The 14,265-nt window shown below is 35.5% G+C and overlaps 1 protein-coding gene across 5 annotated transcripts in view; it reads left to right on the forward strand.

Annotated features, from left to right (window-relative positions):
* Nucleotides 1-13,387, forward strand: part of INSC (INSC spindle orientation adaptor protein) — a 122,338-nt gene extending 108,951 nt beyond the window's left edge. For 4 of the 5 annotated variants that reach the window (XM_090142026.1, XM_031614048.2, XM_090142029.1 and 1 more), the window contains 2 exons: nucleotides 220-296; nucleotides 2,042-2,426. In XM_090142026.1, coding sequence (XP_089998152.1) covers nucleotides 220-296; nucleotides 2,042-2,170 — 206 coding nt within the window. In that variant the 3' untranslated portion in view covers nucleotides 2,171-2,426. Of the gene's footprint in view, nucleotides 1-219; nucleotides 297-2,041; nucleotides 2,427-12,774 lie in introns of those variants that run through there. The other variant, XM_090142027.1, reaches the window with a different exon arrangement.
* The last annotated feature ends 878 nt before the right edge of the window (nucleotides 13,388-14,265 follow it).

Below are 14,265 nucleotides of genomic sequence, written 5' to 3' on the forward strand. Positions count from 1 at the left end.
CAATGCATTTCTTGTTTTTGATTTATGACAGTCAATCATGAACTGCTAACTCCATGGAGAATCCCTTAAGTATTTGTACAACATTTTGCATTAGTAAACATATCTGGTAAGGGAGATAAATATTAAAGTTTATAAGGGAGAAAGACCTTTTATCCTTATTATCTCAAAAGTAATTTGTGTTTCTAAAATATTTCTCCCAATACTCTTCTGTGCTTTCAGGTATTCCTCGCCTAATTAAACTTTGCAGATCACCAACTGAAAGAAATAACAGCGATTCCGTCTTAGTAGCATGCCTGGTAGGTATCTTTTTACCATCTTCTTGTGCTTATCCTGAAATATGGATAAAATGCTGCCCTTTCATTTCAAAATGCATAAGCATTGAAAAAACATTTTAAATTCTTGCCAGGAGATTAATACTTTACAGTGTCAATAATTTTTCCTCTAATTGAAGATTTAGACACATGTATACGTGACTTTATATTACTGAGAAATTTCACTAGAACATTTTGTAATTTAAAGTTTCAATCATTCTTAAACTTCATTCTCTTATGATGCTGTCTTTGCTGAAATAAGTCCTGTGATCACAGAGGCAGTAGGCCTTTATCTAAGTGCATGAGCACACGTGTGAAAATATTTAAGTAAAATAGCCAAAGAGTCTCTATGATCCATTTCTTTCTTCTTAAGATTCTCACAAATACAGAGCTCTGCCAAGGAGTGACCAGCAGGTTAACATTGCTTAAGAGAAAAATCCTTGCTGCTTGCTGGCCCCGCTTGGTTATTGTAGCTTTGGTTAACACACCTACCTTGCAGATGAGGAGTTTTGTTCATTTAAACAGAACTTATTCAGGATGAAGAAGGTTCAAATTTGAGCACAAGAAATTCTGTGGTTCTTTCACATGTGAGCTGAGAAGAGTGGTTAATCTTGCATGGCTTGAGCAGAGGCCATAGAATGACAGCAGCAAACTATGACGATGATTTTCCTGCTGCTCTGTCTGCTCTGTTCACCTGCTGCTCTGTCTCACAGCATCACAGAATTGCAGGGGTTGACCTCAAGATGTTTAAGTCCAAACCCCCGCTAAAGCAGGTACCCTGCATTCACAAAAGTTGTGTTGCACATTCCCTGAATTCATACCTATTGCTTGAGTTGTTACCTGCTTGTCTTAGTACTTCTGCTTCTCTTAGTGTTTTAGCAACTGCCAGATGACACTTTCTGTAAACATGGCAAAATATTGTATATTGTGCTTGAGACAGATACAATGCCTCAGGTTCGTAGATATGGTCATTGAAATCTAAAGGCTTCCATTGTTTGGTATTTTTAGGTTGGTTCTTTACTTTTTGTGCATTTTGACGCAGGTGATTAACTCTTGTGGTAATGTAGCACTGATAAACACTGTGAGGATAGCTGATCACAACTGTCAGACCTTACTAGCTTAAAGACAATTTTTGGTCTTGAAGAAAGCCATCCTCTGTACAGTTGCTTCCATAGTGTTAGGTTGTTAAAATGTATGCAATTATGTATTCTTGTCCGCTGAGAAATATTAATTTCTTAGAAAAGGTGAGGTTACAGACAACAGTATGATCAAAGCAATTTGTTATGTAGTCTCACAATCTGAAAAATTGCAGTTTTGTTTGTTCCCAAGTGGTTTGACATGTTTGGCTTCTTTCTATTACTCTTTTATCTAAAAGATCTCTATTCCAGATTTTGCTTAAAACTTCAGTGGGAGAAGTTTACAATCAAAATGCTCTGGCTGTCATTCTTTCCTTTAATATCCCACTGTCCCTCCTGCTCATGTTCAGGAGTAATCTGTCCACAAAGAATTATCATTTAGTAGCTGATTCTGAAGGGGGATTCATCTGATAGTAGAGGACAGCAGTGAAAGATTAGCTTGAAGAAGAGTCCATGTAAGGGAGTTGATCTGTTTTGAGTCTTGGCTGCTACTTGGAGATTGTTATAATGGATTCCTGCAATGAAGACTTTCTCAAAGCTTAAATACATTAATGTTTTGCACTAATTTCTATTTATTTATTTATTTATTTTTAGGCAGCCTTACGAAGACTAGCAGTTATGAGTCCTGATCGACTTGAAGATTCAGATTTTCAGCAGTTAGTAAAGCCCAGGCTTGTGGATTCCTTCCTACTATGCACAAATATGGAAGAGAGCTTTGTATAAATGTGAGCCAAAAGCAACCTATCCTTTGAAAAACAATCAAGATAATACATAATGAGATAGTACATACTCAGTTTTACTTACATATAGTCCTATTGTTATTTATGACTTATTTATTTTAAAACCATGATCATATGGCTTGTGGAGAAAAGAAATAGAATAAGCAAACTTATTTCTGTGGTTTGTAAAGGTAAATTTTTTAAAAAAGCAAAACAACAACACAAAAACTTCCTATACTAAGGCATGTTAGGAGATTTTATCATTGCAGCCTGACAATTATTGTCATGTTTAGTAGAACTGAAAGAAGGTATAGAAGCCAAGAATTTGGTGCTCTTATTTTAAATGCTTGTAATGATGTCTTATTGCTGATATTTTTCTATAGGTGGAACATTTTTCAGTTTCTTTAGCAAATGTGTTACTCTGTTGCATTTGTTGCATCAAAAGAGAATTGACCCTTAAGGCTGTAAATGTATTCTTTAAAATGAATGGGATTTTACCATCTAAGTCCAGTTCCTTATTGTTCTATCTTTTAATTGAGTTCTAAAGAGATGTAAATGAGTATTTTTCAGAAGTTTTTCAAATATTGGCTTGGCATTGTGTTAGAGGGCATTTCTAAGCTATATGAAGATATGCTTCATTAGACAATATGTAAATACAGACCACTTTTATTTGCATGTAAAGAAATTAAAAGACGTATAGAAAAGTTATCATGAAATCAAACCTATCATCAGTGTGAGATTTAGGATCATTACACATTAATAATCTTCCCTCCTTTCCAAGCCTTCCAAGATGTGGAAGTGAATACATACAGACATGTTTTTAATACTCAGTTTACTACTTTTACGAAAAATTTTGCTTGCGTACATTAAATAATTAGAACAGGTAATTGCAACTTGAATTTCCATTTTCTTTTTTTTAAGGTAGTCTTGTATTTATAAAGTTGTGAAACAGGACTTCCAAGAACTCTTGGAGTTGATACAAGGTGATTTTACCAGTAGATTACAAGAAAAAGAATAGAGTTGGTTTTAAAAATAGATTCATCTTTTTCTTTTCATCAAGAAGCTATATGCATTTACAATTAGTCTCCTGGCAATATGCTGAGTGTTTTTCACCCCAGCTTCACACAAAACATTCTGTAAGTCGTGAAAGTGTATGTAATTTTTTCTTGATGACTTGGATCCATTGCTCTGGATCATTTTGTGATTGAAAACTTTACGGTACTAGGACATATGCCAAATAAATAAGTACACTTTGTTAGTGTACTTACTTCATAGATATCTTAAACAACTTAATTCATTACAGTTTATTTAGTATTATGTGGTTTTTAGATGACAGGCACCAGAAAATTGCTAAGCCATGTTTGCTTTCCACATTTTCTTTGTCTGAGGAATCTCCCTTGCTTCAAGCAGTGACAAATGGTGATCACCTTTTCTTATATTCTAGAATATATGTTCTAAGAAGTCTTTGCCTTAATACTTCTTCAAGGGAAGTTTTAAAAACATTAAAGGACACACAAGAATGTCTTAAGCAACTGTTCAAAGATAAACAGTGGATCAGATGTTTCACAGATGTGATTTCCTAGTAAGAGAAGAGATGAATTCTACTCTGTGTGCATACTTTGAGGCAGCTCCTTAAATGTATGACATTAAGACATATTGTACTGTACGGCTTTCAAATTATTACACAAGTGACTGACATTTTCTTCACATAGCAGAAATATGTGTATGCTTTAAACAGTAGAATCAGTGTTCTTCATGTAAAACAATGAACTCAAAACTGATAGTAGGACCTTATGTTCATTTCTCATGTTGATAATCTCTAACAGAATACAGTCTGTCAAAACCTGTCGCTTAACGCTGTACTGAACATCATTCTGTTAACTGCAGCTAACATCAGAAACTATTCATTTGTACACAGGGCAGAGTTTGTCCCATAATAGATGATGTTAAAATCTCATGAAAAAGAAAACAAATAACTGTGGGGCATGTACATTCAGAAAAGGGCAGAGATGATCTCATGATCATGGCAATGGAGTTGTATAGTAGAACGGGGAGCTCCAAATCCAATTTATGCTGATATTACTCAGGAAAGTAGCAGTGGACTATAGATGGTTAATGCAAATGTAACAGGCTCTCTTGTGGAAAAAATTATCAGACTGTTGGACAGTTGTTGCTCATAGATCAGAATCATAAAACCAGGGAAATTTCAGTGCTTCCAAGGCAAAAGGACTAATTCCTGGGCTTTCAGCAGTGCAGCTCAACTGTAAGATGGTAGCATGCTTGTATGTGTATATATATAGACACAGCTATGTGTGTATGTATACATTTATCCCTTAATCTCCTTTTTTTTTTTTTTTAATATAGGCAGGTTGTTATAAAAGTATTTTATATATGTATTTATATACATAAAAATAATTTGAGAGCACAGTCAAATGTAGCAGAAAAAATATAATTTGGCTGCAATTGGAATTCAGAACAGTGCTTTTCAGTATTTTTTTTTCCAGTAATGTCAATCTCTGGAAACAGAAAAACAAAATGAATATATTAGGTATGGGCACGACATCAGTTCTCATGCCAATCCATCCTGCAGTCTGAGGCAAGGATGTAAAAGCTCTGTAACAACCTGATTATTGTTCTTGTGAGACCTGACTTTTGCTGATGATAATAGTGAATATAATAGCACTGTTCTTGACTAGGCAGGAAATGCTCATTCAATTGAAAGTTCAATTAGAAATTAATGAAAAGAAATAATCATGGATAGTTTATAGCAATCTGTTCTGTAAAACTCTTTACAAGATATATTGCTGCAATCAAAAAGACGTTATATTTTCAGTATAGTGTCACGTAATGTAGTGTCCACACACGTAAAGTAAATTAATATAGCTATTAAGAATATGCCATTATGACCCATAGCATTTTCAAGCCATGTCAAACTGGTCTCAAACAAATATTCAGTGAGCAGGCCAGTAGGAACAAAGAAGTCAACTTGCTCTCAGGTTCAACACTGTGAATCCAGATTAATTGACTTTACTCAAATACTCTCTGTCTGTAAGTATGTAGCCATAATTCTGAGCCCATATTGTCTGTTTATTTGTATTCATATTATAAATGTGGCTGTTTACAGAAAGAAAATACACTTGAATGAATCTCATATTTGTAGTTGAAAAATATGTATTGAAAGAACCAGTTCAGAATCGCTGTCATTTAAGTGTCACTGAAGCCATTTTTGCTAGGGCTGAACTTTTCATCTAAAGTTGTGCACTTTATTTTTATATACGCTAGAGTTTATGGAAAAATAGTTCATCTTGCTTCCTTTCTTCTTCATTCATTAAGAATTTAAAAGTCATTAAAAATTTGAAATATGAAATATTCTTTTCTTTGGCTGAGTTTTGGATCCCCACTGGTTTTTTTTTTTTTTGACGGTCATTTTCAGTTTTTTAATTTTTAAGATGAATATTTTAAGGCTGAATAAAAATGCTTAATGTCAGTGTTGTATGAAACAAAATCTTTCATGTCAAGAATTTCACTTAAGTATCCTGTCTGGTGTGTGAAAATTAGGGCTCTGTATATTTATTTAGTTAGCAGAGTAAGATAGAAGGCATCTATAATACCTGTAATATATGTGGACTCATTACTCTATAGAGAATGCATGTAGGTTAGGTATTAGCTTAATCATTCTGGAAACTGAAAGTTATAATTGCTGGAATTGTTTTAATTTCATCTAAATTGTTCTGAAAATTTCAGTTTTTGTATGTTTTTAGAAATGTTGGACAAGTATGCAGTGGACTGCAGAATTTTTAGTAAATGATTTATGTTCCAATGGCTTTGGACAGTGTGTTCAATTTCTGGCTTTAGCTTAAACTGTTTAAAGATATATGCAGCCCAGGCATTTTATTTGTAGAATTTTTTTTTTTCTCAGATTTTTTTTTGTGTGTTTAATATATGAATCATTTATGTGGTATGCTACTTGTCTGTCCTTTTCTGTTTAAAATAATATTTGTATCTACAGGAGGCAAGATAGTATCTTGGTAAATTGGTTGATTTAGCTATTTTCTAGGGTTGCCTATTAGTATTTGAAACAGGATTTGGTCTGCAGAGGGTCACATTGCCTACTTAGAAGACTGATTATCTATCTTGAACGACTTGTTCTAAATATCTATCTTTGATATCATGCTTGTAAGCAACGAACGGCCAAAATCACAGAATTGCAGGGGTTGGAAGGGACCTCAAGGGATTGACTCCACTCCCCCACTAAAGCAGGTATCCTCCAATAGGTCAGACAGGAATGTGTCCGGATAGATCTTGAATATCTCCATTGAATGAAACTCCACAACCTCTCTGGGCAACCCGTTCCAGTGCTCTGCCACCTTTATTATAAGTAAGTTCCTCTGCACATTAGTACAGAACTTCCTATGTTCAACTTTTAGGCCTTAGGCCGTTCCTCCTTGTCCTACTGCTACACACCACTTAGAAGAGCCTGGCCTTGTCCATTTGCCTCCCACCTCCCTTTAGATATTTAGAAACATTTATCTGATCCCCTCTCAGTCATTTTTTCCCCAGACTGAACAGCCCCAGGTCTCTCAGCCTTTTCTCATAAGGGAGATGCTCCAGGCCCCTAACCATCTTTGCAGCCCTCTGCTGGACTCCTTCTAGGCGATCCCTGTCTTTTTGAACTAGGGAGCCCAGAACTGGACCCAGTAGTCTAAATGTGGCCTCATCAGAGCTGAGTAGAGGGGAAGGATAACCTTCTTCAACCTGCTGGCCATATTCTTTTTAATTGCCACAAGGGCATGCTGCTGGCTTATGGCCAACCTGTTGTGCACCAGTACCCCAGATCCTTCTCTGCAGCGCTCCTCTCCAGTAGGTAAAATAACATTAGCTTCTTTAATCTGAGAAATCTATTCTGCCTTTTCTGTTCAATTTTATGTTAAACCTAATATATTGAAAGTTACACTCTACTCGCTAAATGACTCGCTACTATTCTTATTTTTAAAGGTGGGTAGGGAGATGGCATTGAGCATTGAAAGATAGATCTAGAGTGAATTTTTTCGTCTGAGTTGGAAGTGCTTATCTGGTGGTGAGATGGTTGAATAGTTTTAGAGAAAATATTTATAATAGTCTCCTTTGAAGTACTAGTACATTTACAAGAAGACTTTGTAACTAAGAGTTTGTGAATTGATCAGTCTCATGCCAAATCACCACTGAATTATAATAATAAGGGAAAACTGGTAGCATAAGTACAAACAGAGCACCGTCTAGTTAAAGATCTTTTTTTTCCCAACATCCAATGAGTGTCTTTTCGTTTTAATAATTAAATTGAGCTAAAAGCCAAAGGGAACCTATAGGAAAGCAGAGTAAAATGAAATGTGAATTAGTTAATACTGCTAATTTCTGTTTGAGATAAATTAAAATGAATCAGAAAAGCTTAAATGCCATGAAGATATCTAATGCAGTATCTTTTCTATTGCTGTTGTGATGACTCAGTTCACAAATGTCTAACTGAAATGGTACTGCTTGTACCATTTTTTTCAAGCTTTCTGGATATTACTGGTCTTTCAATTAGCTTATCTCCACCTTTGAATTTTACCTTCTTTCCCATTCTCTCCCCCATCCATCTGGGGGAAAAACAGTGCAGTGTCAGCTGCCTTCTGGGTTAAATTAGAACAGCCATTTTTCTCTTTGAGAATGAATGCCCAAGACAGAGAGTATACTTAATGCCATTGAACTGCTTTTAATAGTGGCTATGGAAAAATCCTGATAATGTGTTTGGAGCAGATGTCTAAACATCTTGCATATAGGTATTAATTTAGGTCATGAGAGATGAAGTCCAGACGCAGACAGGAGGCAAAATACACTTTTTCAGCAGGGATTTCACGTTCTGTTTATGTATCAAATACAATTCCTATCAAAACAGAAAAATTTGCAGCATTATACTCTCCCTTTGAAATTAGACATTATTTTCTTGTTTGTTATGCACCAAATGACTCCTGTTTGCCAGTGTTGTAAAACGAAGGACTACCTGGACAAACTCATCAAGCTTATGTTATTATAACTGATTAGATATTTCTTATTACTTATCACACCCTACCCAGCATGGCCTTGAATGCCTCCAGGGATGGGATATCCACTAATTCTCTGGGCAGCCTGCACCAGGGCCTTGCCACTCTCTGAGTAAAGAATTTCTGTTTAATATCTAACCTAAATCTCCCCTCTTCTAGTTTAAAGGCATCCCTCCATGTCTTGTCGCTATTAGACCCATGCAAATGTCAGTCTCCCTCCTATTTTTAAGCTCCCCTCAAGAGAGATCCCCCTGCAACCTTCTGCAAGCTAAGCAAGCCGAGCTCTCTCAACCTTTCTTCACAGGAGATGTTCTCCAGCCCTCTGATTGTCTTTGTGGCACTCTTCTGGACCCCCTTCTACAGCTCCACATCTTCCTTGTGCTGGGTGCTCCAGGCCTGGAACCTGTACTCCAGATGGGGCCATGCAAGGGAAGAACGGATGGAGACAATCACCTCTCTCTCCCTGCTGTCCACTCCTCCGTTCATGCTGCTCAGGACACAGTTGGCCTTCTGAGCTGCAAGAGGACACTGCTGCCTCCTGTCTAGCTTTTTTTTCCACCAGGACCCCAAATCAAGGAGTTCTCCCCATCTGTATTAATATCTGAGATTTTGTCTATCTGAATGCAACAGTTTGCACTTGACCTTGTCAAACCTCATTAGGTTAATGTGATCCCACTTCTCAAGTCTGTCCAATTCCCTCTGGATGGTGTTCATTCCTTCTATTGTATCCGTTGCACCACTTAATTTGGTGTCATCAGCAAACTTGATGAGGGTACGCTCAATCCCTCTGTTTATGTCATTGATAAAGATACTGAAGAATTCCAGTCCCAAGACAGACTCCTGGGGGACACCACACATGACCAGCCTCCACCTGGTCATAGAACCATTGATCACAACCCTCTGGCTATGACCATCCAAACAATTATTTATCCACTAATTGGTCCAACTTTCAAATCCATCTCCCTCCAGTTTAGAGATAAGGATGTGGTATGGGATCATCTCAAAGGCCTTGCACAAATCCAGGTGGGCAACATCAGTTGCCTTTCCTTTGTCCACCAATGCTCTCACTCCATCACAGAAGGTCACAAATCTCCAACATAAGTTATCCTGGGCAATATGTGAAATATCAGAGTTAATAATAATCTGCACACATCAGAAAAGCTACTGCTTAGCAGGATAAAAAAAATCAAAGGAAACAAACAAAAAAACCCACCTCAAATCCAGTATCCCTTATTTCCCAAAAGGTAATAAACTGAGCTGTGACTAGAACAAAATCTTCTTACATTTCCAGCTTTGTTTTATAGTGATCTTGTATTGCTATTGTCCTTTCTCCATCTGGAAAATTGCCTGCTTTCCCTTCATTAGTATGACAGATGTCATGATAATTACTGTTACAGTAATAAATATTTTTCCTTGATCTCAGAATGTTTATCTCTAAAGACAATATTAAATAATAAAAGATGAGAAAACTGAAAAATGGAAGCTAAATTAACAAGACTTAAAAAGGTTTCTCCTTAGAAATGCATTCCTGCAGAAAAATATATTAAAACAAGAGTCTGATTAAACAGCTTCTTAATGAGGGAGAAAACTGAAAAATTGTGTGAAGATGTTCCTCTTCAAAGTTATAAAAAATTTGTTATGGTGATAGACAAATCTGATATTACTAGCTCTTAAAGGTCAAGAGAACTTCAGAAATGGTGTATTCAGGAGTTTTGCACTTAACTGTTTGAGATGATGAGGTGAGAATTTTATAAATTAGTAACACAAGAGTAATATATGTACATCTTAAAAGCAGAATGCATTAAGGTGCGATTTCACAGATGCCACTGCTTTACTGTAGGCCGCAGTGACAGAAGCTAGTGGATGTACTTTTGCTGGACCAAATTAAATTTCTTTATTTTTTTTTCGTGGTTAGTGTCGAACGCAAAAACAGTGTGGACAGAGCAAAGAGCATTTCAATAGCTACAAAGGACTTTGTCAAAATCTGTGCTTTGTTTTTCTGCACTTGACTATAAAGCTATCAGTCTTGGACCACAGAAGGAAGGAGCCTTCATGACACATAAAGGCTGGGACCTAACCAGCATCGTGAGTAATATGCTGATTAGTGAGGACTTTTTCTAAGTGTCTCAGGACATCTTATTGGAAGCCATGCTGACATGTTATAAACAATCCTTTCTTAAATAACAAGAAGATACTTTTGATTGATTTTCTCTGTGCCTTGCCACCTGATGTCAAAAATGAATTAACGCTTGCCTTTAGAGTGAATCAGGACTGCAAGATATGGATGGACCAGTAGCAGGAAAAACAAGTGAAAGATCAAATCCATCATCCATGAACCCAAGACTGTTTTACAATGTGTTTGTGATACTTTCTCATTGCTCTAGAACCCTCATCAATGCAAACTCTTCACCTAGCATTGTGGCTAAAGGTTATGTTTTCTCATTTGCACAATTATCACCATCTAACAAATATTTCTTCTTAAATACTGAAATCTTAATTATTTTTCCTTTTTGAAAACATTCTTCTTAAGTACCTGAACACTGGGCACTACACCCAGTTGAAATTTCTGGATTCTGCTGCCAATGTTTAGATGATTACGTGAATTGTTTCTATTCTTTTATATCTTTCTTTCCTATGTAGCCTAAAAACTACGGATGTGGAGTGTTCTTTTCCATCTTTTTGTATAATAGTAGCTTCCCTAGCACCTCTCAGTTCTTTTGAGATCACCTAATGATAATACATATAAAATTAATATTAATAAATAGAACAGCTCCATCAAATATACCAATATATTCTTTGTGACTCTATGATATTCTTCACAGTTAAGTGTCTCTGTAGATTGTTATGCAGTTACTAATCTGACATGGCTTAACTGAGATGGTTGTCTTTTGTCAGCTCAGCTTCATTCATCCTAAAAAAAAAAAAAGGATCCCAATTCAAACGTTATTGCATAGATACATGTCTTGTTTGCAAGCTCATCCAAATGCCTTTTCCATGTGACAATAATTTGTTTCTTCTCATATTCTCTTAAAGTACAGATTTCTTTATGTATCCATTGGTCACCTTACATAATTTGCTGACTTTCCTCACTGTGTGTATCCATGAGAATGTCTCAAATCAGAGGTATTTTTCTGGTAACACAGTTATGGTTTGTGTTCATGGTAAAGAATATGTTTAAGGACACGTTTGGTGCTAAGCATGTAAAAGATCTTTCCTGAAATCTACCTGCCAGTTTCAGGAATGCAGTTTAGCCTTGCATTCTACTGATTTATCTGTAATCGTGTAAATTAGAAATGTAAGGTTTTCAATGTAGTGTCTAATGTCTTTCTAATTGGATTAGTTCTCATTACACTTTCTAGAGCAGATAAAATCATGGTTTTTTTTGTTGTACACTGAACCTTCCCCTCCCCCTTTTATTAGTTTAGAACTTTGTTCTTTCCGTTGTCAGTGATTTCTTTTGAATGACATTAAATAGAATGTATATCAATGATACATTAGCTAGCAATAGTTTATCCTATTAAACATGAAAATAGAACATGTACACTGCAGTCATGAGGAGCAGAAGAAAAGTGCTAATGTGCTGTGAATTTCTTAATAACGGAGAGGAGAATAAGACAGTTACGTTACTATGCAGGAAAGATGTTCCTGGTGAATGAAAAATAAGTCCCTTTACTGGCATCTTGGGGATGGGGCAGCAACAGAATATTAACATACCTAAAATACTGCCTGTGGAATTGCCTAATCAATAATATATCTAATTTTATTTGGAGAATGGCAACTATTAATTAATTTTGCCCCCAACCAGCGGAAAAACAAAACAAAACAATTTTAGTTTTTATTTTTGATTTAGGGGTTGTAAGTTGGTTAGGGGAAGATAATAATTGAAATGGCTTCTGAAAATAAAATAATTGAACCAAACATTTTTCAAGTACAGCATCTTTCACTGAAGTAGTACAGATATATATTCCTAAATTTTTTTCTTAATTGGGCTATGTTTTTAATGAAGGGAAGTTATAACAGTATAAATTTCTTTCACCATAGAAAATCCAGTTTTGTTTTAGCTGTAAATTGTAATTAAAAATCTTTCTATTAAAATAAATGCACATGGACCAAGACTCTCATTTTAAAAAGCTAATCAAAAGAGAAAAAATATATATTTAGTTTGGAGAAAAGCCAGGATACAAATCAGTAAAAAATTCTTTAACCATTGCTTTGTTTTCTAGGGTCTTGCTGCATATGAATAAATATACCAGGTCATTCTCTGGTGTCAGTGAACCAAAGTAAATTTCATTAGGATTCTGAGACTACTTTTTCTAATGTATAGGCATTTTTAATACATGTCTATGATGTCAGCTGTAAAGAGTAGAATAAAATATGGCTGATGGTGAAAGGAAATTTTAGGAGTATGAAGTATTCCTGATCAGTTATAAACTGTCCCAAGGTCCTGATATGACCCTCACTGTCCAATGATTCTCAGCAGTTCTAGATACTCTGTTTGCCTTTGCATAACATTTTACCAAACAGAGTTTTGTGTTTTGTTTTCTTTCAGGATGTTTCACAGAGGTTGCGCATTCCTTTTTACCTTGTGTCCAGGCATTCCAGTGTCAATGGACAAAAGAAAATCCACTTTCACTCAGGGGATACTTTTGCAGTCACAGGCAAGTGAGGGGACCTTCCAGGATTTTATTTGCAGCAGTTCTGAAATCCTTTCCTACAAAATGAAGGTCTGTTTCATGTGGAACGCAAATAGATAGGAAACGCCTGAACTACAACAGGAGTAAAGATCTTACTGATAGTGTTTTCTCCAGTTGAAGATTCAACAAAGTTGTCTTCACTTGGAGAATGCTCCCATGGCGCCTAATGAGTTTGGGCATCTATTGCCTTCATTCAGTATCCTGTGGACTTGCTTGCTTTTTCCAAAAACTTTGGCAAAATACCTTCTCTTCATTCGCATCAGGACAGCTGAGAGCTGCAGCACTGTGGATAATTCTGATTTTATCTGCATACCTCTTTTTTTCTGCTTTATTTGTTACTCTTGCCTGTTGAAGAGCAACTATTTGTTTGCTTATGATAAGCTCCTTGAAATCTAGGAAATGGTAACTAAACTCAGTACCTACCTAATATTTTTCAGACAGTGTTATTTTAACAACACTAGCATTTTTTTCTGGCTTCTTTAATGTTAATAATAAACCAGTTTTTGTTAAGGACAATTGTATTTTGTTCTCCTGCAGTCAGAATCTTAGTTAAGTTAATAAACTTCTTTTAACAGTTCAAGTAAAACATCCTTTCAAATTTTAACCTAATTTAAAACAAAGAAGCAATTTTAAAAGCTTAAAATGAAAGTTTGATTTTATAAAGTAGAAATAATTCAAAAGAATCTTGTGAAAAAAGATCAATCCTCACATAGCAAAAGCCTTTTAAAAATGTATTTTTTATTGAGAAGTACAATGTTGCTATTGTTCATTTTCTTGTTAGTTCTGGTTGCTATTCTACAAATCCCACCGACAATACAGCAATCTAGAGGCCCCTTTACAGCTGGCTGGGAGAGGATTTGAAACAATAATGTTTAAAATATCCTTTAACAGTGCTTGATAGTTCTTAACCCATTCAAGTGACACGGGCATATCAAGAAGGATGCTTTTAAAAGTCTTAGTGACACATTCAAATCCTATTGTCCCATTTAAAGCATTTTTGGAACCAATTTTCCTTATATTTGCAACATTATTAGTCAGTTTGGCTATATTACTCTGGGTGAAATCTGAGTAAGACATTTACATATCACAAATGAACCCTCCTAAAATCTTGAAAACACTGTTGAACTGACAGAAATATATGATAATTATATAGTGTTAATCATCCAAATTCTGAAGGGATACACGTAGTCAGAAAGCTAACTTCTCCTGTGGTTACCTGGTCATAAGAAAAGATGACACAAAATATTGTATGAAAGTTGCTAAGGATTGATTTTGTCTTCCAATATTTTCTTAACAATAAATGTAATATTTGTCTCTATATAAAAGGAATATTCTTAAGTTATCCA

The sequence above is a fragment of the Phasianus colchicus genome, chromosome 5 (genome assembly GCF_987193195.1).
Source record: "Phasianus colchicus chromosome 5, bPhaCol1.hap1.1, whole genome shotgun sequence".
Classification (NCBI taxonomy): domain Eukaryota; kingdom Metazoa; phylum Chordata; class Aves; order Galliformes; family Phasianidae; genus Phasianus; species Phasianus colchicus.